The 27183-nt window shown below is 39.2% G+C and overlaps 3 protein-coding genes across 6 annotated transcripts; 2 read left to right on the forward strand and 1 right to left on the reverse strand.

Moving 5' to 3' along the window:
- The first annotated feature begins 1218 nt into the window (after nt 1-1218).
- Nucleotides 1219-3640, forward strand: LOC140538480 (keratin, type I cytoskeletal 50 kDa-like). Of its 3 annotated transcripts, none has more exons than XM_072661050.1 (8): nt 1267-1312; nt 1442-1740; nt 2076-2158; nt 2263-2419; nt 2666-2827; nt 2942-3067; nt 3202-3422; nt 3541-3640. In XM_072661050.1, exons 2-8 carry the CDS (start codon nt 1570-1572, stop codon nt 3638-3640), a joined length of 1020 nt encoding a protein of 339 aa, XP_072517151.1. In that variant the 5' UTR covers nt 1267-1312; nt 1442-1569. The 3 variants fall into 3 exon arrangements, with proteins under 3 accessions (XP_072517149.1, XP_072517151.1, XP_072517152.1); XM_072661051.1 differs by lacking the exon at nt 1267-1312 and adding an exon at nt 1345-1408 and having other exon boundaries at nt 1490-1740; XM_072661048.1 differs by having other exon boundaries at nt 1219-1740; nt 3535-3640.
- A 3393-nt stretch (nt 3641-7033) lies between these two features.
- On the forward strand, nt 7034-9446 carry LOC140538352 (keratin, type I cytoskeletal 50 kDa-like). 2 transcript variants are annotated; one of them, XM_072660843.1, is made up of 8 exons: nt 7061-7235; nt 7326-7561; nt 7904-7986; nt 8091-8247; nt 8472-8633; nt 8748-8873; nt 9008-9228; nt 9347-9446. In XM_072660843.1, exons 1-8 carry the CDS (start codon nt 7166-7168, stop codon nt 9444-9446), a joined length of 1155 nt encoding a protein of 384 aa, XP_072516944.1. In that variant the 5' UTR covers nt 7061-7165. The 2 variants fall into 2 exon arrangements, with proteins under 2 accessions (XP_072516945.1, XP_072516944.1); XM_072660844.1 differs by having other exon boundaries at nt 7034-7561; nt 9332-9446.
- A 1179-nt stretch (nt 9447-10625) lies between these two features.
- On the reverse strand, nt 10626-20531 carry krt98 (keratin 98). The gene is made up of 8 exons (XM_072659823.1): nt 20190-20531; nt 19610-19692; nt 19344-19500; nt 15064-15222; nt 14278-14403; nt 11907-12124; nt 11627-11669; nt 10626-10723 (listed from the first exon to the last, which is right to left on the reverse strand). The coding sequence occupies exons 1-7, from the start codon at nt 20529-20531 to the stop codon at nt 11651-11653; spliced, it is 1104 nt and encodes a 367-aa protein (XP_072515924.1). The 3' UTR covers nt 10626-10723; nt 11627-11650.
- Nucleotides 20532-27183: the final 6652 nt, after the last annotated feature.

Raw genomic sequence — 27183 nt, forward strand, 5'->3', positions numbered from 1 at the left:
CCTTGGTTTGCCCATATGACTAAGGGGCAAATCCTCACTAATCTTCAGAAAAATCCTGAAGATTCAGGAGACAAGTATGCATTTTTTAGAGCCTATCCACAGCAGGCTTAATGAACAGAAATACAAAGGTTGCAATGCAAGACACAAAAATGAAATGGCCAAGTCACAGTGTACAAAAAAGAGCCTACAGAATTCTGGAAAAGGGTCTTGTAAGACAAGAAGAGACCAGGATTAAACTGTATCAGAGTGTTGGCAAGAGCAAAGTATGAAAACAAGAAGATCCACAACAAGCAAGAGCTGAAGATGGCTGCATTAGACGTTAGGCAAAGCATCCCCAGAGGAGATATTCAGAACCTGGTGATGTCTGTAAATTGCATTGATATTTAAACAGTCATTCAGTGCAAGAGATGTGCAATAAAATCCTAAACATGATTGCTTTTATGTACCTATTATTGCTATGCCTAAATATTATGGTGCCCTGAAATGAGGGGGACTGCGTTAAAAAGTGGTGAAACCAAAACATATGCGAATACACTTTAAGTCACTTTGACAAGGGTCAAATTGTGATAGACGACTTGGTCGGAACATCTCCATAACATAATGCAGGTCTTTTTTTCGGTATGCAGTAGTACCTACCAAAAGAAAAAACAACCGGTGAACTTGCAACAGGGTAATGGGCACATTAAGCTTATTAGTGCAATCAATAGAAGTCCCACAACTTACAGCACTTAAAGGATCTGCTGCAAAAATCTTGGTGCCAGCCCCAGAGGAGGCCTTCTGCGGCCTTGTGGAGTTCATGCCTCATATGGTCAGATCTGTTGTGGTGGCTCAAAGGGGCCTTACTCAATATTTGGAAGGTGGTATTAATGGTATGCCTGATCTGTGTGTGTGTATGTAAAATAAGTAATAAGTAGGATTACTTAAAATCAATTACTGATTTGTGACTCTGCAGTTTAAGGGGTTAACTGCACTATGCTAAGCACATTCTCCTTCATTCCTGTGCATGCAGCATCACCTTGCCTGGTCTTGTGCCCGCTGGCCATGTACTGGGTGGAGAACAATGTTAAATATTTTTTTGTACGTCTCCCACCATACCCCTCCTCCCTTCCTTAGCAAGGCAACATATAAAATCCTGTCCTCCCTCTACAGCACTACAGCACTACAGTCTCTCCCTCTCTCTTAGGACAGAGTGTGCTCTCCTCACTTCCTGGCCTAACCATGTCCAGTAGCTTCAGTTATGTCAGCTCAGGGGGCTCCTATAGGGGCCCTAGTCTGGGTGGGGGCTCCCGCCTCTCTGTTGTGAGTGGCGGTGGTGGAAGCCGCAGCAGGGTGGTCGCCCGTGCTCCCAGCATGCATGGAGGCTCAGGAGGACAAGGAGTGCGCATCTCCACCGTCTCAATTGGAGGTGGTGGTGGTGGTGGTGCAGGTTATGGCTTTGGAGTTGGAGCAGGCTATGGTTTTGGAGCCGGAGGTGGAGGTGGAGGTGGAGGGGGAGGGGGAGCGGGTTTTGGCTTTGGTGGAGGCTTTGGAGGAGGTGACCTGGACGTGGGAGCCAACGAGAAGGCCACCATGCAGAACCTGAATGATCGTCTGGCCTCGTATCTGCAGAAGGTACGCTCTCTAGAGAAAGCCAATGCTGAACTCGAGCTGAAGATCAAAGAGTTCCTGGGGAATAAGACATCCCCCTCTGCCCGAGACTACTCTGCTTTCGAGGCCACTATCAAGGATCTACAAGACAAGGTACTATTACCCAAATGTACTTCTTCCCAATGTAAATTTCAGTGACTTTCAGAAAGTCCACATTTTTGCTCTGTTCCTGTGAATTCTAGCTTCAGCTGAAAGCTGCAAGAGTAAATTTATGTACCTCCTGTGGTGTCCCTGAAAACTGGATGGGAAACCAGTGCAATATTGTGATTTAGTAGATTGGTGATAGTTTAATTTTATATTCTATAGGCTACAACTGACCTGGTGCTTAAGGCATGGCATCGTTTGCTGCATAACAAATCAGTTTGAGACCTCACATTTAGAGATCCCACTCTGTAACTGAAACCTTCTTAATATGAACATTTCCACAGATCCAGGATGCAACCAGAGTTAATGGAGGAATCTACCTGAGCATTGACAATGCTAAACTGGCAGCAGATGACTTCAGAACCAAGTAAGCAACCGGTGGCACATTCTGACTGCTTACAGAACCATGATGCATGTATATGACAACCCTGTCACAACTGGGATTATGGGAGATTTTGTGTTTCTTATCAGGTACGAGAATGAGCTGGCCATGCGCCAGTCAGTGGAGGTTGACATTGCTGGACTGAAGAAACTCCTGGATGAACTGACACTGGCCAGGTCCGACTTAGAGATGCAGATTGAGAACCGGAGGGAGGAGCTGATCTTCCTCAAGAAAAACCATGAAGAGGTGTGTGTCATGAAAGCACAAAAACTGCAATGCCAATAGCAAATCACTGCTTAAATGTAGTGTAGGTTTAAACCTAATCTAGGTCTGGAAAGACAGAACTATGCTTACTGCAGGTAATATATGGATATTATTTCCTAGTTTCCTGAGTTTTCCTTAGATACATACTCTAGCTTTTCAGGTTAACATATACTATTAATACTGCTGATTCACCTACATAAAAAGAAATAACACACTCTCTGAATGTAGGAAATGGCGGCAATGCGCACTCAGATGACTGGCAATGTGAACGTTGAGGTGGCAGCAGCACCTGCAGAAGATCTGAACCGTGTCCTGTCTGAGATTCGTGAACAGTATGAAGCTGTGGCTGCCAAAAACCAACGTGAACTGGAGGCCTGGTTCCAAACCAAGGTAAAGAAATGATCCATTATATTTATATTATGATTATATAGAGCCCCGATTCCTGCAACATAATCATGAAACCCAAGGAATAAATAGTTAAGCCTCTCTGCTACTTCTCTGCAGACAGAGACTCTGAACAAGGAGGTGGCATCCAGCTCAGCGAACCTTGAAACGTCCAAGTCAGAAATCACAGAGATCAGACGAACTTTACAAGGCCTGGAGATTGAGCTACAATCCCAACTCAGCATGGTATGTAATATTTGATAGGAGCATGGTTTTTGGGATTGGCACAGTTTTCATATTAATTTCTGTTCTTACTTCAGTCTCCATCTCTTTGCATTCCCCAACAATGTTCATTGCTCTAATCTCAATCCAACCCCCAGAAAGCGGCTCTAGAGGGTACTCTAGCAGACACAGAAGCACGGTACTCCATGAAACTATCTGGGCTCCAAGCTCAGGTCACAGGGCTGGAGCAGCAGTTGATGGAGCTCAGAGCTGATATTGAGAGGAAATCCCAAGAGTACCAAATCCTGCTGGACATTAAGACCCGTCTGGAGATGGAGATCGCTGAGTACAGGAGGCTGCTGGATGGAGAAACTAGCGGGTAAGGGCTATCTCTGTAACTGTTCTGATATGTCCAGAATGCAATAAGCCCGGTACAGTGGTTACACTGTCAAGCCCTGTTAACATTGTTGTGTGTCTTGCAGTGGTGGAAGTATCAGCATCAGCAATGTCAGCAGTGGCCCCACTCGCGCTGTGAAGGTGAAGACCATTGTGGAAGAGGTGGTTGATGGGAAGGTGGTGTCCTCCACCACTGAGTAAACCCATGCTGAGAGCATTCAAGACCATCACCAAGACCATCACCATAACATCTACACCTGTTATTTCAGAAAACTGAAAGAGAAAATAAAATGGTTCTTGCAAAATGATTTGTGCTTCTTTTTTGTCATGTCTCCATTCAGTATCTCACATTGACTGATGGGATTTGTCACAACCTGTCACATTTGGGGCTTCCTGACACAGAACACTGTAGTTACAACGTACAGTGACAAAATAACAATTATAGCAAATTATCTGATTTACTATGAAAAGAAATGATCATTTACAGCACATGTCATTTTTGTAGTATGAGATATAGTGTAAAAATGAAAGCACATGTATGGACACGTGTCTAGTGAGCTGATGAGATGAATGGCATGACAGTCAGGGGATAGATAGAGCATTATTTCCAAAAAAGTAATTTTTTGTCTCATACAGTTGAAACCAGAAGTTTACATACACTATATAAAAAGACACATATGCATTTTTTCTTATTGTCTGACATGAAATCAGAACAGCATTTCCCAATTAGGATTACTAAAATTATTTCTATTTGCTAAATGCCAGAATAGCGAGAGAGGGAATTTTTAAGGCAACTTTTTATTACTTTCTTCAAAGTCAAAAGTTTAAATGCACTAAGATTACTATCCTTTTAAACAATTTGGGACAGCCCATATGATGATGTCATGTATTTGGTAAGAGTGTCATTATCCACAGTGAAAAGAGTACTGTATCAACATGGGCTAAAAGGCCACTCTGCCAGGAAGAAGGCATTACTCCAAAGGAAACATAAAAAACCCAGATTAATGTTTGCAAATGCACTCCGGGACAAAGACCTTCATTTTGTGAGACATGTCCTGTGGTCTGACGAAAATAAAATTAAACTGTTTGGCCAGAATGACCATCGTTATGTTTGGAAGAAAAAGGGGGAAGCTTGCAAGCCTGAGAGAACATCCCAGCTGTGAAACATGGGGGTGGCAGCATCATGTTGTAGGGTTGTTTGCTGCAGACTGGTGCACTTCACAAAATAGATGGCATCATGAGGATAGAACATTATGTGGAAATACTGAAACAACATCTCAAGACATCAGCCAGGAAGTTAAAGCAAATGGGTCTTCCAAACGGACAAGGACCCTAAGCATACTGCCAAACTGGTTACAAAGTGGCTTAAGGATAACAAAGTCAATGTTTTGGAGTAGCCATCACATAGCCTTGTTCTCAATCCTATTGAAAATGTATGGGCAAAGCGGCATGTGCGAGCAAGGCGGCCTACAAACATGGCTCAGTTGCACCGGTTCTGTCAGGAGGAATGGGCCAAAATTCCTGCCCACTATTGTGAAAAGCTTGTGGAAGAATATCCAAAACATTTGACCCAAGTCATACAGTTTAAGGGCAATGGTACCAAATACTAATGAAATGTATTTAAACTTTTGACCTGAAAGAAAGTAATAAAAATTGCCTTAAAAAATCTCGCTCTCATTATTCTGGCATTTAGCAAACAGAAACAAATTTGGTAATCCTAATTGATCTAATACGGGAAAAGTTTATTCCGATTTCATGTCAGACAGTGAGAAAAAATGCATATGTGTCTTTTTATATAGTGTATGTAAACTTCTGGTTTCAAATGTATATTCTGGAAATGTAGAAGAAATACACAAATAATATTATTTTCGGTACACCAAAAATGACCATACCAATTTTTATTTATTTATTTATTGGTATGATTGAATCACTATATATATATATATATATATACACACACACACACACACACAAAGCTTTTCTAGTGGTTTCAACGCAGGCAATTCATTTTCCTCTTGCAAGTTTCCTACAGAAGGCATGATGTTTTCTCCTAGGATTTCCTGATACTACGTGATGCCAGAGGGATCAAAGCAACCCCATAGCATCAACAAGCCACTGTTATGCTTCACTGTAGGCAGGATATTCTTTTCAGCGTATGGTTAATTCATTCTCCTCCAGCCATAACGCTGATCCATAGGCCCAAAAAGTTCTAGGTTTTGTTTTATCGCTCCACAGAACAATACCAAAACCTCTTGGCTTATTTATATGGTTTTGAGCAGATTGGAGCCGACTTTTGTAGTGCAATCAGTAAAGGTGTGTGGGCATGAAAACCTTTTGTGCTTACTATGTGCCTTACTGTGCAAAATCAAAATCCTAGTACCTGCTGATAAATAGCTGTACTTTCTAGATGGTTAATGCAATGTTTTTTGCCAAAGTCTGGGACTTACACTTCAGTCCCATTTTCATCCCTTCATTTAAAATCCACTGAAGTGTCCAAAGCAGAAATTACAAAGAAATTGGCCAAAAACCTGGACCCGACTGTTTCAGTGCTATACAGTATAAAAATGATTACCACCTAGGAGTGGAAAAAGTAGAGTGAAACATAAATATAAGTATGGGCTTATACTTGAGGAAGTCTTCGTTCTTAGATGGGTGATACAGTGTTGTGTGCTACAGTGACTTGTAGTATTGACTTATCGTTAATTTGGGCAGTAGAGGCAATAAGTTGGGCATGAGCCTGTGCATGAGCATGAACAACCCCCCCCGGGGGGGGGAGGGGGGCTAATTGGCTGGAATAGTGTTGTATTAGTTGACCCGAATCACTTTCTTTTTTATTTACTGAGCCAGGTCTGAGTACAAACACCAGACTTTTCCCCAGCACAGTAGCAGACTGGAGAGCAAATAAACCTTTATATGTAAGTTAGTGTTTTAAAGAAATGTAATGTAAACACACAAGTACTAAATTACAGTACTTTACTAAAGTATGAATCTTCCAAAATAATACTTAGCCATTGTGTATAATACTGAGCCATTCTGTGAGAGCCAATATCTTCTGATGACGACACTCTGACTTTTATTAAGAAGCCTTATTTACCTGTAACCAGCAACGATCACCAGTCAGCACAGTATACATTCCTTGAACACTCTGGATTCTTTTAAATGTTTAATTCTAATATCTATTTTCCAGTAACTAGTATTATTCAGTAATTGCTGTCATTACTAATATTATTAAATGATATAATCCTTTAGAGGGAAGGAACTGATTCTTGGGGGCACATACAGTCCTCTAGTATTAGGAATTTTCTGATTGAGTAGGTTCCCAGATTTATGACTGTAGTTTAGGGCGTTAACTGCACCACCCTAAGTACATTCTTCTATTTTTCTGTGCATGCAGCTTCACCTTGCCTGGTCTTGTGCCTGCTGGCTATGTACTGGGTGGAGAACAATGTGAAATATTTTTTTTGTAGTTCTCCAACAATACTCCTCCTCCTTTCCTTAGAATGGCAACATATAAAACCCTGTCATCCATCTCAGCACTACAGTCTCTTCCTCTCTCTTAGGACAGAGTCTGCTCTCCTTACTCCCTGCCTGACCATGTCCAGTAGCCTCAGTTATGTTACCTCAGGGAGCTCCTACAGAGGGCCTAGTCTGGGTGGGGCCTCCCGCCTCTCTGTTGTGAGTGGTGGTGGTGGCAGCCGCAGCAGGCTGGTCGCCCGTGCTCCCAGCATGTATGGAGGCTCAGGAGGACAAGGAGTGCGCATCTCCACCGTCTCTATGCGAAGTGTTGGTGGTGGTGGTGGTGGTGCAGGCTATGGCTTTGGAGCAGGCTATGGTTTTGGAGCCGGAGGTGGAGGTGGAGGTGGAGGTGGAGGTGGAGGGGGAGCAGGCTTTGGCTTTGGTGGAGGCTTTGGAGGAGGTGACCTGGACGTGGGAGCCAATGAGAAGGCCACCATGCAGAACCTGAATGATCGTCTGGCCTCGTATCTGCAGAAGGTGCACTCTCTAGAGAAAGCCAATGCTGAACTTGAGCTGAAGATCAAAGAGTTCCTGGGGAATAAGACATCCCCCTCTGCCCGAGACTACTCTGCTTTCGAGGCCACCATCAAGGATCTGCAAGACAAGGTACCATTACCCAAATGTACTTCTTCCCAATCTAAATTTCATTGACCACATTTAATTCAAAGTCCACATCTTTGCTATGTTCCTAAAAATAGCTGTGTTGTAAGCTGAGAGAGAACAAATATATAGACCTCTTGTGGTGTCCCTGATAACTGGATTAATAACCAGTGCAACATAATGTAATTTAGTAGATTGGTGATAGTTTAATTTCATATTCTATAGTGTGCAACTGATCTGACACAATAAGGCGTGGCATCGCTTTTTGCATTACAAATCAGTTTGTGACCTCACATTTAGAGATCCCACTCTGTAACTAAGACCTTTTTAATAATAACATTTCCACAGATCCAGAATGCAACCAGAGTTAATGGAGGAATCTACCTGAGCATTGACAATGCTAAACTGGCAGCAGATGACTTCAGAACCAAGTAAGCAACCGGTGGCACATTCTGACTGCTTGCAGAACCATGATGCAGGTATATGACAACCCTGTCACAACTGGGATTATGAGAGATTTTGTGTTTTTTGTCAGGTACGAGAATGAGCTGGCCATGCGCCAGTCAGTGGAGGCTGACATTGCTGGACTAAGGAAACTCCTGGATGAACTGACACTGGCCAGGTCCGATTTAGAGATGCAGATTGAGGGCCTGAGGGATGAGCTGATCTACCTCAAGAAAAACCATGAGGAGGTGAATGTCACAAAAGACCAATGTTTTCTAAAGTTGGGTTAAGCCTAGTCTTTGACTAAACTGCAATGCCAATAGTAAATCACTGCTGAAATCCTATTTAATGCAGGCTTAATCTAGGGCTGGAAAGACAGCCCTATGCTTACAGTGGGCATTTTGTGGATAATTTTCCTTGGAAAAATACTCGATTTTAACAGAAATGTGATTACCACACTCTCTGAATGTAGGAAATGGCGGCAATGCGCACTCAGATGACTGGCAATGTGAACGTTGAGGTGGCAGCAGCACCTGCAGAAGATCTGAACCGTGTCCTGTCTGAGATTCGTGAACAGTATGAAGCTGTGGCTGCCAAAAACCAACGTGAACTGGAGGCCTGGTTCCAAACCAAGGTAAAGAAATGATCCATTATATTTATATTATGATTATGTAGAGCCCCGATTCCTGCAACATAATCATGAAACCCAAGGAACAAATAGTTAAGCCTCTCTGCTGCTTCTCTGCAGACAGAGACTCTGAACAAGGAGGTGGCATCCAGCACAGTGAACCTCGAAACATCCAAGTCAGAAATCACAGAGATCAGACGAACTTTACAAGGCCTGGAGATTGAGCTACAATCCCAACTCAGCATGGTATGTAATATTTGATAGGAGCATGGTTTTTGGGATTGGCACAGTTTTCATATTAATTTCTGTTCTTACTTCAGTCTCCGTCTCTTTGCATTCCCCAACAATGTTCATTGCTCTAATCTCAATCCAACCCCCAGAAAGCGGCTCTAGAGGGTACTCTAGCAGACACAGAAGCACGATACTCCATGAAACTATCTGGGCTCCAAGCTCAGGTCACAGGGCTGGAGCAGCAGTTGATGGAGCTCAGAGCTGATATTGAGAGGAAATCCCAAGAGTACCAAATCCTGCTGGACATTAAGACCCGTCTGGAGATGGAGATCGCTGAGTACAGGAGGCTGCTGGATGGAGAAACTAGCGGGTAAGGGCTATCTCTGTAACTGTTCTAATATGTCCAGAATGCAATAAGCCCGGTACAGTGGTTAAACTACCAAGCCCTGTTAACATTGTTGTGTGTCTTGCAGTGGTGGAAGTATCAGCATTAGCAAGGTCAGCAGTGGCCCCACTCGCGCTGTGAAGGTGAAGACCATTGTGGAAGAGGTGGTTGATGGGAAGGTGGTGTCCTCCACCACTGAGTAAACCCATGCTGAGAGCATTCAAGACCATGACATCACCATAACATCTACACCTGTCATTTCAGAAAACTGAAAGAGCAAATAAAATGGTTCTTGCAAAATGATTTGTGCTTCTTTTTTTTGTCATGTCTCCATTCAGTATCTGACGTTGACTGATGGGATTTATTACTGCTTTGTCACAACTTGTCACATTTGGGGCTTCCTAACACATAAGACTATAGTTTAAAACAGAAAAACAATTATAGCAAATGATCTGATTTATTATGGAAATAAATGATAATTTAATGCACATGTTAATTTTGTAGAATGGATCCACATTTTTCCATATTGTCCATTCAAACTGTTCTTTCTTAAAAAGTGTTGTTCCTGTTTAATGCAGTGACTGACTCATGTACATGTTATCCATGAACAGTAAGGTATTTAGGACAACATACTCACTTCTTCAATACTTTACACACTTTTTAAAAATTTCAGCTGCAGAATTTTGTGCAACATCCAATACTGATGATTGTCCAAATGCGTCCATACAAAAATTCTGCAATTAGTGAAAGATTCACAGTGCTTAGTTTAGTGCAGATGTCTTCATAGTGCAGATGTTTCTAGTCCTGAACTTTGTAATACTTGGTAGATGTGATACTTTGTGGCCAATCAGTTACAAAAACTCTACCTTTAACTTCCAGTGAGCAATGTAGACTTGACCTATATAGACATGATGATTGTAGTAGGAGTGAGGGTTTGTGTATTTTAAATTGTAAAGATAAAATGTGTCATGGGTTTGAAGATGTTTAGGGTCATTTTTGAGTATTTCTGCTGTTTTATATCCACAGTATATAACGAAGTTGGTACACAAAACATGAACTGATGGAGCCTTTTTATCTACAATCTGTGTCTCTTGCCTGCCTAAAAAAATAAGAACACAACTAAAAAACATTGTGTATCAAAACTGTATGTGACATTGCAATTTACACACCTGCATGAATTTAGAGAGATCTGGAAACTGTCAAAATACTTGCACAGTTGGCAAAATGTACATACAGAATAAAATCAGTGGTCAATGATTAGCATTTACTCAGCTTTTAATTGAACATCCACAACAAAGCTGCATTCAGGTGATATTTGAATAGTTTTATTTGAATTACTTCTTTAATTGAGATTTGAGAAATGCTATCTTTAATAACACGTGTTAGCAAATTGATCATTTGTCAGTAGATACTGTCTCTCTGGTGTCCACCACTTTGCCATCCAAAAGTGTCTCTTCCACTTTGATCATCTTGTAAATTACTGCAAAACAGCAAACAACGAAGTTATTATTACCTCAATCACTTACTAGGTCCATCTAGCCACTGTATTGTATATAAACGTTTCACTGGGCCTCATGGGATGTCCTCAAGCATAGTAGAGTTACTACAAAACTTTCTATCATAGTAGAACACTTTCAGGATGTTTCTTCTTCTTTAATTCTTAGGGGCATAACTAAGGAAACAAAGCCTTTCAAAAAGTGAGTTATTTAACCATGTGCTCCTCCTGATCATGGAGGCATTACCATTCAAATCGTTTTCGCAATATTTAGCAAAATAAGTAAATAAATTAATAAATAAAATAATTAAATTAAACAAATACTTATTTATATAGTGTATTGTATAACTAGATGTTATGTAATGTTATGAAATCCATGACTCATTTTTTTCCCTGTATAAGTAAAAAACTGATTGTGTTGGTAATGACACCATTTCATGGTAATGACATAATTTGATTTCCACCATTAGTATCTTTTTTTAACTGTTTTGAAATTAAAGTTGCAAATAAAAGTTATCCATTAATGTGGTCATAAGACATACAGTAAAGAGCTTAGGAGGACATTCTGGATTTCTGCATTATGCCACTTTTATATAAGCTCAGTCTTTTTCTTAAATGTTGTTTTGACATAATCCAAAAATTATATAAATCATTTTGTTTTTCAAAAGGGAAGATGGTAAAAAAAAACAATTGTTCAAAAAACCCCAAATGATTACCTACATACAAGTATTGAGCACTAGTACTAGGTTGTTAAAATATTCCTAAATTATTATTACTGGAGATGAGGTAAAGCATGTCTAAAAACATAGCTAAGCACAAAGCTAAAATTTGAAAACTGAAGCCTACTGCAGCAGATGCTTCTGAACAATGAAGGAACTTGACAATCACAATTTACTGAAGATTGAAAGGAAGTCACTCACTTTGGGCCTCACTGTAAAATGGAGAGAAAAAAACAAGAAAGAGGCAAACATTATCAAAGCAAGAAACAACAAACATAACACATTTATGCTACAAATATGGGCAAATACTATATTCTTTCTGTTGTTAAATGACACACATACACAATAATAAACACCGAAAGTTTGGACTTAACTTTCTTGGAAGCTAAACATAAAAAAAACCTTTGAATCATATTTATCATATCATAGTCATGCAGTGTTCTCCTCACCTGCCTTCTGACTCCAGCAGCAGCCTGTACTCTGTGATCTCAGTCTCCAGATGGCTTTTGACGTCAAGCAGAGAGTCATACTCCAGTTTGCTGTTGGCCATTTCAGTGTTAATATGGTTGAGATTAAGCTCCAGGCTATCAATGGTCCTTTGCAGCTTTGACAGCTGTTCAGTATACCGAATCTCAGTCTCTTCTAGAGTTTTCTCATTGGATGTCCTCTGTGGAGAAACAGTGGAGTAGCACAGCAGAGCATCACATTTTATTATAAGTAACACCGCCAAAACATCTCTAAAATGACAACTTCACATGAGCAGGAAACTATTTGCCAATGCAAAAAGATTTTTAGAATGACTGTTCATTATTTTCACTCAAGTAACAGTTAGCTACATCAGAATCAGCTACATATGCTCAGTAAGAGGGTGTCACAATAATAAAAAAATTGAAGGATTTCATGTGAACAAAAGTGTTATGAACACAACACAAAAAGATCAGAGTGCTGTGAGGCATCTAAAGACGCATATTCACTGCTTTCCAAAGAAGAAGACCCACGTCAATAGTTGAAGGTGCTTGTGTAGGTGCTTGATGCTATTAGTTAGCCCTATATGAGAGGTTAATGTTTAGGCTAATGTCTTACTTAATAGCCTCACCTGCACTCAACCTTTCCAACTCACCAGAGCTTCATATCTGAGTAATTTCTCTGGGTAAGGATTTTCTGTTGTTGGTTTCCCCTCCACAAAATGGTAAGAGCAGACATATGGACATGTTTAAAATTGTGGCTGTTTAAAATGTATTGCCTTCAACCATAGAAACAGGTCATCTTCTTTTTTGGAAATGGTACTTCAATGGTACTTCAATGGTAGTTTTCTCTTTTCTAAATAGCTCTACATAACGTTAAATATCCTGTTGGCATGTTGGGTTAGCACAGCGAGCCACTTTATGATCAGGGTTCACAGCAGCAGCCAACTTTAGACTGCTTTCACTTTGAATATGATACAACCATGTAATATGAAATGAGCGCAAATTTACACAAAAGCTGAAGAAACAAACTCTTGAAAGTGGGTGTGGCCAAAAATGTAGACAAACACAGTATGGGCATCACCCAACATTATGGTCATCAAAGCAGCATAGTATCCGACAGTTGGTATTTTTTGCTACTGGGCTCCCCCTACAGTTGTGGAGTGTAATTCTCTTTTACATCATTGCCAAGAATTCAAATCACACTTATGTTACGGCAACTGCTTTAATGTGCCCATCATTGCTGTCTGTCTTCACCAACTTATACCTTGGCCAGCATAATCAGTCAGGGAGTGTTCATTTGTGCTTTGGATACATTGGATGCCTGTTACTGGTCATAAAATCACTGATGTGTCACTGAGTCCATGTGAGTCCCACCCTTTTAAGGTATAAAGAGAACTGACAGACTCATGTGCCCTGCCCTGCTCCCCTCAAACCATAGTGCAAAAGGTTTGCTACAATGGAGGCAGCACAGCAGGAGCATTAATACAGAGTAGCAAAACTTATAAACAAGGGCACACAGGTGGCCATGCACAAAGCAGATAGGAGTCACATAGAAGATTATGGTGGAAGGGAAACTACTCTAAGAATTTGCAAATCTTGGAATGCCAATCAGATTCAGTGTGATTCAGCAGTGGCAGTATGATGTTTCACAGTGAGAATCATTGTTAGTCTGCTTGGCCTCTATTTATATCTCTTAATCCCAAACATATGGTTTATTTCAACTTAACAATCAAGCACTGTTACTCTGAGGCAGCAGAAGGGAAAAAAGACTTCGGAAGCATGTGACATTGTTACAGTCTCTGGATCCAATATGTGGATAACTCATTTAAAAAATTTCAAACAAAGCACACTTTTATGTTGTGCATGTAAAAACGTAGAACAACGCCACATTTCCTCTGACCTTTCCAAGTCTCAGAGAGATAAATGGTGCAAACCGGATTGGATCTGGTATGTGAGAAAATGCCACTTAATAAGGCTTCTGAGTAGTACTTTTGAGGGGAAGAAAAAAAACTACAACGCTACAGTTTCTCTGCCTTGACATGTTCCTGCAGAGGCTTGTAAACCTCTACTCTCATACATTGGCATTTCTTTGAAGGGTAGATGAGGTGAAGCTAAATGTTGCATGTCTTCTGCCAGCAATGGAAAGTGAATAGCTTCTTAATAGAAATAAAAGAAGGCACAACTTTCCAAAGACTTTGCACTAGTAGTTGACTAGACTTTTCTGTAAACAGAGATTACAAGCTTAGTGTGACTTCACTTAAATAATTAAATGTAATATATGTTATTCTGTGTAGCTGGTTATGTAATGGGACTACAGGCATGTGGTTGTATGTGTCTGTGGGTGTGTGCTTACCATATTTTGATGGGTCTGCAGTTCAATCTGTAGCCTCTGGAAGGTGCTCTCTAGCTCTTTGAGCTCTTGTCTGCTGTACTGCAGTTCCTCATCATGTGTGACCTCCTTCTCCTTCATTGTGGAAATCTACAAAACACAGTCAGTCTGCTTGAACATCTTTCTGCATTTGTAATCTATCAACATCCTCCCAATTGTTTGTGTATAGATAATCTATGGTCTAGTACAGCACAAGAGGGCAAAGAGAATGTAGAGTATGGAGATCAGCCTACATATTTTCAGCTTGACACAATTTTTTTAAAGGGAGATGGTAAACTTAGCCCACTATTTGAAACAGCAAAAGCAAGCTACTGCTGACACATTGGTTAAATGAATAGTTAAATAATTATTCCCCTGATTTTCTACTTTTCTGTATTATTCAACTGTTTAGATGAACAAAGTCATTCAGAGAGATTTGTACAGTGCTGCCTACTTGAATTTCTTTACAGTGGTGGTAATTGGAACCAAGGGTCACATTGAATATATCACAACGACATAGACTTTACCAGTCAAAATGATTAGTAAACCCAAACATGTCTGCTGAGTATTGCATATGCAGTATTGATAATGGCAAAATCTGAACTAACTGGGTAATATTTTGCCGCACAATGACAGCCATTTACTTTTAAGTTAAGAATAGCTTTAGGATAGCTTTAGGATTCCAGGATAGAAGAGAAACAGGTCATGACGCTTAGGTTTAGACACTTTTCAGGAAAAGAATACTTAATCACACTACTTATAGCCATGTACCTTGCGTTGGTACCAAGTCTCCAAGTCTCTGCGGTTTTTGGCAGCAATGGACTCATAGTATTGTCTGACATCTGTCAAAGCCTCATTCAGATCCATAGAGGGCGCTGCATCCACAGACACGTTCACCTGTGCAGACTGCTGGCGCACCTGGGCCATCTCCTAAAACAACACAATTTTAACAAAGAGATTTACATGCAAATTTTAGTTACATAGAGATCTGTACAGACTGTAATAAGATGGAAGAATCCAAAGCGCAAAGACAAGACATGACATGTTTTGTGGTTGAAGTGAGGTGTTTAATGCAAGTTTTTTGTGATTTAGGTTCGGTGGTCATAAGTAGAGACAGCATATTATTATCAATGGATATCAGTATTTAAATCTGTAGAAAATGCTGTGCCTGATATTGGAGGAATCTCTGTCATTGCCAATCTGGCCTGGAATGCTGACATGTAACTTTTTGTGGAGCTGTACAAGACCCCTTGCGGGAACTGCGTAACGCTGCATAACCTGAGTAATTTTTATGTAAAATCTTGTAATATTCCTTCACTGCATCAACCCACATTCTTCCACTTTCAATTCTGGTTCTATATATCTCAACTTGCCAACAAATGCATGTGTAGAGCATGTTCATGAGGTGGGGCTTAAAGCAGTATTACGCTGTATTATTTCTAGACCCAGCTGGGAGACAGAACCACCACGGAAAGTAAAAGAAGCATTTGGACTGACACAGTAAAGTCATATTAAAGGAATTTACACAAACAGGACTTTACTCAGCATTACGCAGTTCTCATGAGTGCTGCCCCTTTTGGGAGAGCGGCTCATTATCAGCGATTGCTTTCACACTGAAGAATTCCATTTAAATTGTGGATCAGTTTCAATCATAAGTTTGTGCATTTTTGCAAGACCTAGGTTCATCAATTTATTGCTTTTCCTTATTTTCTGTGCAGAATTAAAGTATCAAAGAACAGTGCATTTCTGGAGTCATGGCCCAATGAAATAATCCTGCAACTCTAATGTGGCGCTGGGAGCAATTAGCTTTCACGCCTTCAGTGGACTGCACCAGAGTTTGCAATCCAAACTCACGGAGCAGGGTCCGGAAAAAAACATTAATGTGAAAATGCTTCTAAATAGTGCAAAGTATCATGTCTAGTCTGGAGTACCAATGGTAGAGTTTCTATTACATGTAAGTGGAACATCACAATGATTTTGAAACTTTTATTTCAAAAGGTAAAAATACTCCATAATGTTGCTTTACTGCACTGGAGTAAAAGTAAATTATTCTCCCCACCTGCAGAGGGTGCCTATAGGATAACTATTTTTTGCAAAACACTGCTTTAACATAAATCTTTTTAAATCTCAAAAAGAGAGATATTAAAAGAGAACATTGGATTGGTCTTATGTGGGTTTATATTCAGTTTTACTGTTGGTATCAGCGTCATGTCATCTCTGTTCTTAATCTTTATTGTTAGATATATTAGTCTTAAAACACCAGTGCAAAATTAAAATAGCCTCAGACCTAAACAAGTAGCTGACTCCAGCAGATGTGTGGTGAGGAAATATTAGTTGTTTTTTTATCTAATTTTCACTTTAATGTTAAAACAGCAAGATCTGAGTATACCACATCACTAACTATTTGTGTGAAAGTGGCATTTGAGTCTTGGGGATCTACAAGTTTGAGTGTGTGCATGTGTGTGAAAGAGGCCGAGTTACATAACTTTCAGTTGCTCAAAATGAGCTAATGGAAGGGAAAACTGCAAGCAGAACATGAGAGGGTTAGAGGGAAATGGGGGGAGAGGGGGAGGAAGGAACACCGCATTAGTCATACACTCTCTGCTTCTCTGCTGTGGAAACCTCACTGTAGTATCAAAGACACAGTGCTTTGGTCAACTTTGTTTAACAATTGTGTTTAGATTTGACTGTTCTCTTCTTTCAAATCTAAGAATAAAACAAATCTAAACACATCATGGCCATTCTCAATTCATACTAAATGTTTGTGCTGAAAAAATAAGACAGTTACATAATTACAATTATTTGCAACTATATTTTACCAGGTGAATGCATTTACACTATATGGACAAATGGTCATATACCTGCTTCCAAAATGAAGTATTAAAAATTGTTTATTCTGTTTTTGGAGCAATTGTCTCTACTGTCCAGGGAAGGCTTTCTGCTTGGAGCATTGCTTTGGGGATTTGATTGCATCCAGCACAAATAGCCTTAGTGGATTTTTGGATTTTGGATGATCAGGATTTTGGATGATCACCCCAACTCATCCCAAAAGTATGGGATGGGGCACCATCGTTCCAGAGATCACAGTTCCACTGCTCCACAGCTCAATGGTTTTATATTTTTCTAGCCCAGTGTTTCTTAACTCTGGTCCAGGAGGCACCCTCCCCTGCACATATTAATGTTTTTCCTGCTCCTAACAGACCTTATTCAACTAATCAGCCCTTTCAGAGTTGCAGCCGGGTGTTAACGCAGGAAGTCCACAAAAAAACTGCAGGACAGGGTGCATCCAGGACCATGGTTGAGAAATACTGCTCTAGCTCCCGACTAGCATTAGGCATGGGTTCAGTAGGTTCATATGTAGCTGCTCCAGAGAGTCCTTTTCTATTTGTAATACTTCTCTACAGGACTAGACAAGCTGTGTGTACATTGTGTCAGCAATGGGTACAACATAAAGCAGCTGAATGCATTCATTAGAAAGGGTGTCCGCAAACATTTGGACGTATATTGTATATACGTACATTTTTCTATTTACAGTATAATATTTTATTATTCAGCAAAATAATAGCAAAATCCTGTTTAGTAACAATTTGGATGGACACATGAATACTTTTGATTAGTTTTGCATTGCTGAGCATATCTGTACTTAACTTAATGTTCAACTTAATGTTCTCAGTTCAGAATTCCTAGTAATGCATAAATGCAGGACACTGCATTCCAGGGTGTATCCGCTTGGCTAAAAGAGACAATGCTGGAATGCTAAGGCAGATATACAGATGGATCCACCTTTCTTTTCTCTGGGATTAAACAGGCTTTTTGGAGGAGAAAGTCACGGTAGAATCTGACACAGCCTGCCCAAAAGTAATGAATGCCAGCTTTGTCATGGAGACTTTCACCAATTGCCACACTACTAGCTGGTTTCAGAAACAGTGCAAAACATTCTACCTTGTAAAGAAACAGAGCTGCCTGACATGGAAATAGTGACCAAACAAGCATTCAAAGACTATTGTACAAATTCCTAACTTAAGGACCTGTTTTTTTTTTCATCCAGGTTGGAAAATGCTTAGCTTGATATACAAAAAACTCACACTGCTGTTAAAAGCCTTTTTGGCTGTTCCTTGCTAGACTGTTCTTTGACAATGAAAAGGAAATCAAGAGGAAGCTGAAAGTATACAAATCCTTGTATGCAGTAGAAACCTATCCATCACTATTTACCCAGCCTATATACAAAAATAACTTATTTATCAATCTAGTTTAGTCTATCATCACCAGTTGTTTTTTAAAGTACTTGAAACCTTTTTTCTTCTGTGCAGAAAATTTGCTTATTATGTGTATCCTGCATTTTGTGAACGTATATGGCTTGTGTGCATAGAATTCTGTATCATAGCCCATAAAATTCACAAACAGTAATGTTCCATCTCAGACAGCAAACTATTTATGGTCCAGTCAGAATAAATGCTTGTTACTTCCATCAAGACCACATTTTACTAAGGAATGAGATGGGTCAGGTTTGGCCCAACAATATTAATGCTTTGCAAGCATTTCACATAGTAGGTTGCATGTTCAAGTGCCAAGGCAAACATTGGTGGCCAAGCCATTTCTTGGACCACAGTACACTTGCCAGTGCCATAACTGACCTATGCATACCATAACTGGGCTGTATTTGGGCAACATCTTATGTGTTTGTGGACATATTCTTACTAATACTAACACAGAGTCTAATTATATCAGGCCCACAACGAAAAGTAACAGAATTAACAGAATAGTTTTGTTGGGACCAGTATAAGAATGGTATGTTGGAGCTGGAACACAAGAACGAAAACATTAAAATAATGTTTCTGCTCAAAGCAAGCAGCTAAATATTTTGTATTTGATTTCTGAATCCTGGTTTATAATGGTTATGGATCTTGTATGAATATTTCATTATGAGGATGAATGAGCTAAGAATTGGTACAACTAAAACCACCTGATCACAGACAACTCAACATACCAAATGTTACTTAAGCAAATGGAAACAAAAGCTAGTAGATGGAAGAATGTGTGTTATGTTGTACCTCCTCATGGTTCTTCTCAAGCATGACATGTTCCACCTTTAGGCTCTCGTAGTGCAGCTCCAAATCTGAGCGGATCAAACTCATTTCATCTAGAACCTTCCTGATGCAGGTGGTGTCTGCCTCCAGCGCCACACTCAAGTTTCGCTCCATTTCATACCTAAAGTCATAGTTTATAAGGGAAAGGGTTCATAATGGTATGCTACCTAGAAAAAGAGTTACCCAAACACAGGACACAATTAATGTAAATCCACATTACATTACATTACATGATTCTAAAATCCTCAGCAGCCAGTTTGGCGTTGTCAGTATCAAGCATGGTCTTGGCATTGCTCTTAGAGATGTACTCAACCTGGAAGACAGAAGGAGCATACTTATTCCTGAGGCCAATTGCTTTTTATACTATACTAAGGGACATTTAATACTAAGGAACTTATAAACTTAGTGGTATTTCTATTAGAGTTAATTTTATATTATGTCATTGTCATTCTGCAATCAAGTATTTGTAGTTTAAAATAACCAAGAGGCTTTACTGTCTTACTCTCCTTATCGGGGGATGGAAAAAATTGGCAGTTCCCTTTAAGCCTGTAGTTTGACTAGGAAACAGACGTCAAGGAAAAGTGCTAATAGCATAAATAACTTATTGAGACCTAATATGACAGTTTTAACAGTGGCATTACTCGGGTCATTTAGAACATTTGCATTGAAAACATTTTCACAAAGTGGAGGCTTATACTGGTAAATACTTGGATCCTTGGATAATTTTGTAATAATGTCATTACATTACGTATTTTACTATATTTTACATTAAAGTGCCATTCCACAATTGTCCCTTTGTTTTATTCTCACCTGGTCGCTTAAGTCTTTGACTCTTTCCAAGAAGTCAGTGTGGTCATGGAAGACCATCGAATGGTTTTCATACCAGTTCCTGATCTTCTTCTCCAGCTCAGCATTTTTCTTCTCCAGGGATAACACATTCTGCATATAGGATGCCAGTCGGTCGTTCAGGTTCTGCATGGTGGCCTTTTCATTAGTTGGGGTGTGAAGATCAAGGCCATCGGCAAGATCGAAGCCCTGAATAAACCCATAAAATGACCCACGCTGGGAGGTTGAGATGCGGGTTCCTTGACCCCCAGCTCCCCCATACATGCTGAGAGTCCTGCTTCCATAGGATCTGCTCGAGAGGGACATGTTGCTGTTCTGAGAAGGGCTGTAGTTAACAAGAAATGAAAATAAGGACTGGATGCTCAAGCATCTATTCGCTTGTGGTTTTACTTTGTGGAAAACATTCTTTAAGTACCTGTCCAGGACTAGGGATAGGGGAGGGTGTCTTTAGTATATGAGCAGAGGTGACCCCTCCTCGTTCTTTGTGAAAATGCTTCCACATGTCCGGCTGAACCCGTAGACCTGCATTTTCATGCCATTGAAAGCTTGAGATAAGTCAGATGGCTCTATCGATAAATCTACCATCGTCAGGAGTTCTCTTCATAAGTCACATTTTTGTATTCAAATAAGGTTCATTTTGCTTGTCTCTGTGGACAACAGGATGACTCCCAGTCAAACATACAAACTTTTCTTACATACCATGAGGGACAAGATGTGCATCAGACGTTGGCGTGCAAGTCATTGATTGAATGTAGATTTTTACAACTTTCAACAGAAAATTACTCATCTAACCTGTTTAAGAGAAAACATTCAACATGTCCCTTACAGAACACGATGCAGGTAGCGACAAACAGTCATTTTCCCCAGGCTGAACTCTATCAAATCTAGACTCAGTGTTTTAATTGAAACAATTAATGGCCAAACGTGCAGTGTTTTCCAAAAATGGACATCTCATATAGTGCTGTTTATTTACAGTACTGATACTGCTATTCATAGTTAGAGCACAGTGCTATAATACAAATGTACAGGATGTTACTGTTATTTTTTTTTTACTGTACTGTTTCACAGTATTTATTATATACAGCTCTGTTGCACTGTGCTGTAATTCACATTATAGAATAATAAACAAATAAAGAATAAGTTCTAAAACTATAATTACATCATTCAGTAGTAGTGTAGATACCTTACTGCTGACAGAGGTTTCAAGGAAATACTGGATTCTTGAATTTAAAGTTAAACAGTATACCGATGGAAAACTTTATAGCTTGAGATTATTAATATTTTCAAGAGCTTTTCAATCTCAATATAACATTATTGGTTCTCTAAGGCAAGAACTTGCAAACAGTTTAAACCACAAATGAACAAAGCAATGCAGCATAGGGCGGTCCGTCTGAAAGCCACCATACATGTGACTGTTTTAAGCCCATTATCTAAGATAATCAGATTGGAAAATCTTGAGAATCTTCAGACATGGTAATGGAATGTCCAGAGATACTGGCATAGTACTTTTGTCTGAGGAAAAAAACACTACACCAAATAAAAAAGGATTTCTAGTGCTGAATAAGTGTGTTCATTAAAGGGTCAAAGGATGAAAATGCACCATGTACCATGTAAAAAAAAATGTAACAATTTTACCAAAACCCAATAAAAAAATAACTTCTTTAGTTGTGATTCTATTGTAGAACAAATGCATTTACTAAAGAACCATATAGGAACCTCCATTAAAGGATGCAGATATCTAGAGTTTACCTAGTTTGTACAATGAACTTAATTCATAGTGTCAAAGAGGACATACACTATATGTCCAAATGTTTGTAGACACCCCTTATAATGAATGCATTCAGCTACTTTAAGTTGCAACCATTGTCGATACAGATGTGCAAGAGTACACACAGTTTGTAGAGAGGCTGTAGAGAAGTATTGCCAATAGAATAGGACTTTCTATTCTTTCCTAGTAGTTTCACCACTCTTCCTAGCTCCTGCTATTTTTATATAAATTTTCTCTAGAACAGGGGTTGGCAATGGGGGCCTAAGTCAAAATGGGATGATTTCCCTGCTCTAACAGACCTTCTTAACCTTGCAATAAACGGTTAAATCAAGTGTGTGTGAAGAGGAAAAGCACAAAACTGGGCAGAAATCTGACATTCAGGGCTGAAATTGCCCACCTCATTCTCTTGAAACTTTGAAATGTTTTTAACCCTTTCCAGACAAATATAATTAAAATAAATTTCTGGAACTCTGTGGAATTATTAGTTGATTGTAGTGTAGTGCACACTACATGGACAAATGTTTTGGGACAAAAATCAAGAGGATTCAAAAAAGGGTTTATTCTATTTTGTTGGAATAACTTTCTCATCATTCTACTAGATTTTGGAGAATTGCTGTGAAGATTTGATTGTATTCAGCAACAAAACCGTTAGTGGGGTCAGAATGCTGGATGGTCTCCAACCCACCTCTTCCCCCAATCCCCAACTAATCCCAAAAGTATTTTGGAGGTTGCACTCATTCCAGAGAACATCGTTCCACTGCTCCAGAGCTCAATGTTGGGGGGCTTTATACTCCCTAGCATTAGGCGTGGTACCAATAGGTTTATGTGTATCTTGTCCACTGAGTGCTATTCTATTCACAGTTCTTCTCCATAAATATAAAATAATAATTTTAGAAAAGCACTTGTTAAGGTTCTCTTCATGGGGCATCCCCAATCGGGTCAATCAAGTCAAATTTACGGTAGGTGTAAAACTGTGTACAAATAATTTTTGGCCATTCATATCCATGTCACAGAATTCTTTGTTGTTACTTTGACTGAACTGAAGCTTTCCTCTCTAGTTGTCAAACCTAGATGATGAAAATGCATGTAGCAAATAAAGCATAGCATGTTGTATTGTGTTGCCTACAGTAATGACTATCAAAGGTGCATTAGAACAATTTACAACTATTACTTCTATAACATATTCTGCCTCCTGGGTAACTGTGGTCACAATAATTTGTGTGACAAAAAATTCCACAAGATTGTGAAATGAATAGCCTTAGGCTTCACTGGTCCACTCCCAGCATGATTGGCCTATAATTTCTGCCAGTTGCACAGAGTGTGTATATAATAATGAAAGATGTGCTTAAGTAATCCAGTGGGTGTGTTGCAGTAAATAGTAGGTGGTATGGGTGGGTCTGTTTATTTTTGCCACTAGGTGATGCTAACAGCCCTCTTTGTATCTTAATCCTAATTAAAACTAGTATGCATTCCCTCTTTACTGAGGTAATTCAAGAAAGAACCAAAGTTTTATCTGAGCTTTATTTTAAGCTTTATTAGCAAACCATTACCTGTTCACAACTAACCACAGACAGGAGCAGAGCATAGTCATTTATCTATGCAGGAATATGAAAGTTGTCTTGACATGATTTAAGCTGTCAACTGACATAAATCTGTGGTTTGGTAACCGGATTTCGGTTGATCTAAAATATGTCCTAAAGCTGTCTGTTATGATATATCAAACTGAAAGCAAGGCAAGCTATTAGAGAAGCTTGTGAATGCTGTTAGAACTAATATTTACTGGAAGAGTGTATGCGCAGAGTAAATAGTAAGTCAAATGATATTCGATCTATTCATCAGCCAGTGGTGGACTTAAGAGCTCCATAAAATTTTCACTTCAATTTCTCAATCAAGTTTGCTTAATTGAAAAAAAAAAAAGTTTTTGTTTCTCCTTTTAAAAAACCTTTTTATAACCACTTATAAAATAGAAAAAAAACACTTATTAAATCACCCGCATATCTTATTCACCCTTCTTTGCAATGAAAAAAGAAAATCTGAAAGAGGAGAATGATGGGTGTAGCTTCATACAAAGATATTCTTGTGGGTATTAACTGCCAAAGATTATGAGGTAAAAACAACACAACACCCAGAGCAAGTATTAAAGAATGCAAACTGTTCACAAGCCCCACTGGCACCACTGGTGATAAAGCTATATTTTTTCAATGCAATACAGTGAAAAAGTGTTGTAACCCTGTCTAAATGTGTGTACATTTCAAATACTGAATGAGATTACATTGAAAACTAAAGTCTAATTACACATGCAATTAAAACCTAATTACACAAATGAGGTAGACTTGCTTGTGTGCTTTGGATCACTGTATTGTTGCATGACCCAACTACGCTTCAGCTTCGGCTCATGGAAAAAAATATCATACAGTCTCATGAAAAAATCAGAGATACAGACCAAAGTTCATAGTTCCTTCAATAATAGCCAGGTCTTACAGCTCACATTACAACTCCTATAATTGAAAAATAATTGAGAAAACCCTGTTGCTGCAGTGACATTCATGCTGCTTTTCCCCACTGTGGAGTTTCTAAAATAGGAATTAATGGACAATGTGCAATTTTGTTCCTTGGTTATAATTCACACTGCATGTTTGAATTGTTTGGCATGTATGAACAAAGCCTGTGATTTCTGTGCTCATACTGTACAAAAGTAGTCGTCTAACTGACATGCTGAGACATGGGTGTTTACACTGCACGTGAAACATGGAACCTAGACAGAGTTCTGTGTACATACAAGCACTCAATTCAGCAGAAAATGGCACACTGTATATATCTAAAATGTTGAGAAAGTGCATAGCTTACTTACTTATACGGTTTGTCCATTTTCCAGAGAGAACTGGAAGTAACCTAGTTTTGACACGTGTGTATGAGTGTCCAAAAGCATTTTAACTAGCTCTGTGTATTCTGTGACTCAGCCGTCAGCTGGCAAATGAAAATTTCAATATAAGTATAATTTCCAATGCAATCTACAACATGCAAAACAACAACAACTAAAAGACAAGTGACTAAAATGTCAGAAATCCATCCTGCTTACTCTGAGCCTGTTTGGGCAGTTAATAAGGCTTTACTAATACTCTCACACTGCACATCAAACATCAACCTGAATTTCAGTCAGCTATGACCAAATTAGACTTGAAATGGACTTTAAAGGTATTTAGGGTAGAGTGAGATGAGAATTAGTATTCTTCTTGGTTAGCAATGGTTTTCGTTGTACATTACACTAGATTTTAATGGCAGGCAGGGTTTAATGATAAGGGTAAGTGTTAGGTTAAGTTTTGGTTTAGTTACACTTAAACCAACGTTTAACTGTGAGCTCTAGATTTAGCTGTTTAGATTAGGTGTAGGTTCTTTTTATGTTATGTTAATGTTTAATATTATGTAATAATATTTATCTGGTTAATTTGTAACATTTTCTGTTCAAATCATTTGATTTTTGCTTGTTTTGCTTCCATCAGTAATTCATCTATATGCACAAAGTACAATCTACAATTAGATTTTAGACCTATATTTCGTGCAAACCCTGAAATGGTGTTTTAGTCTTATATGTATAAGTTCCTCTTAAGACCAGGCTGCTCCAGGCCCAGATGCAGCAAAACACACTCCCACCACAATGATTCACTGTTGGTATGAGGTTCTTTGAGAACTTGAGATGAGAATTTATATTCTTCTTCGTAAGCAATGGTTTTGGTTATACATTTAGAGCATAAGGTTGGGTTACAGAAAACACAGGCCCACAGGCCTACCAAATGAACTGGCAACTTTTTCTGTACAGAAAAAATGCTTCCATGTGTAGCATTTCCACACACTTGCTGCAGCAGTAACAGGTCTTAAACCACCAGGCTGAATAGGAAAGTGTGACACCCTGCAGAGAGGTTGCTGTGCCAACTACAGAACAATGACGTCCTTCATCGTCCTGTGGCTGCACACTCATACCTGAGTGTACCTTTCACAAAGATGACAAGATAACAAGATGACAGCAGTGGGGGAGGGCATGATTGAAGAGACTATGGGAACTAAGTGATATTTGGCTGTGCGCCAACCTTCCATGTTTCAATACAGGGTATGACACTTGTTTAAAGGCTGGAATCTTACACATCCTGCTGTGAACAATGGTATCAGTTAAAGAAAATAAGCACTAGGGGGAGGGGACCAAGGTCATTTGTTTTGTATGTTTTTCAGTTGCTATGACACTATGAGCACAGTTATCCAGGTTTTCAGCCAAGGCATATGAATACACAATATGAGTCAGACAATACAGGTGAAGGTAATGAGAAAACACTAAGAGCAGTCATGGGATTTTACAGATGTTGACAAGAACAAACACCACATCCCCTTAACAGACAGGGTTACCAGTTTATTACAAACACCTATTTTGTACATGCACCTCTCTGACAAACTGTGCACAACAATAGATGCAATAGAAAAACTCCTTTAGATTCTGCAAAATGTTAACTCACTCAAAGACAATTTGGTGCCTATTTTAGCCCATATCCTACTTAATGATCATCATATTTCTGATAACCCTGCCATTTCTCTCCTTGCATAGTAGCCCTCAAGACCATCAGCACTTAAAAAGGACACAAGAGGCTAGGTTGGACCTCAATTTACTGATGTTTGTAAATTTTAGAACACATCATATATGTTACATCTGGATTTAGAGAGAAGCATAGCAACAACATTGTCATTTTATTGATCTCTCTAAAACATTTGGTACAATTAATAGTTCCCTGCTTACAAAACATTGGTTTTGACTAAGGTGCTAAAGTGCTATAAACTGAATGTTGAAATTTGAAAGATTGTTTCAACGACATGCTTAGTTTTCTTTTCCATGTGAATATGTCATTGTGTGAAATATTTATAAATAGGTTGTTTTTCTGCAGGTTTTAGAGCACAACTTATATTGATTTGCTGAATTGAACATATTTTATAAGATCAAAAAAGTGGAATCAGATGTACTCCTTTAAAAAAGAAACACATGGCAGATAAGATTTGACAACCCTGTTTTAGGAAAATACTGTACATCCATAAAATTACTTCAAGAGAATCCTACTGACCATGTGCACAACAAAGGGCCTGTACTGAAGTTCACGATTGTGGTTTATGGTTTTGCTAAAGTGCACACTACTGTGACGTATTTCCAAACAC

The sequence above is a fragment of the Salminus brasiliensis genome, chromosome 17 (genome assembly GCF_030463535.1).
Source record: "Salminus brasiliensis chromosome 17, fSalBra1.hap2, whole genome shotgun sequence".
Classification (NCBI taxonomy): domain Eukaryota; kingdom Metazoa; phylum Chordata; class Actinopteri; order Characiformes; family Bryconidae; genus Salminus; species Salminus brasiliensis.

Excerpts from the sequence above, each read along its gene's own strand:
- krt98 (XM_072659823.1), bottom strand. The coding sequence starts at position 20,531 with ATGTCCCTCTCGAGCAGATCCTATGGAAGCAGGACTCTCAGCATGTAT. Across the intron at positions 19,693-20,189 it reads TCAAAGACTTAAGCGACCAG|GTTGAGTACATCTCTAAGAG; the intron begins GTGAGAATAAAA and ends TCTGTCTTCCAG. Across the intron at positions 19,501-19,609 it reads GCTGAGGATTTTAGAATCAT|GTATGAAATGGAGCGAAACT; the intron begins GTAATGTAATGT and ends CTATGACTTTAG.
- LOC140538352 (XM_072660844.1), top strand. The coding sequence starts at position 7,034 with ATGTCCAGTAGCCTCAGTTATGTTACCTCAGGGAGCTCCTACAGAGGG. Across the intron at positions 8,874-9,007 it reads TACAATCCCAACTCAGCATG|AAAGCGGCTCTAGAGGGTAC; the intron begins GTATGTAATATT and ends TCCAACCCCCAG. Across the intron at positions 9,229-9,331 it reads CTGGATGGAGAAACTAGCGG|TGGTGGAAGTATCAGCATTA; the intron begins GTAAGGGCTATC and ends TGTGTCTTGCAG.
- LOC140538480 (XM_072661048.1), top strand. The coding sequence starts at position 1,219 with ATGTCCAGTAGCTTCAGTTATGTCAGCTCAGGGGGCTCCTATAGGGGC. Across the intron at positions 1,741-2,075 it reads TCAAGGATCTACAAGACAAG|ATCCAGGATGCAACCAGAGT; the intron begins GTACTATTACCC and ends ACATTTCCACAG. Across the intron at positions 3,423-3,534 it reads CTGGATGGAGAAACTAGCGG|TATCAGCATCAGCAATGTCA; the intron begins GTAAGGGCTATC and ends CAGTGGTGGAAG.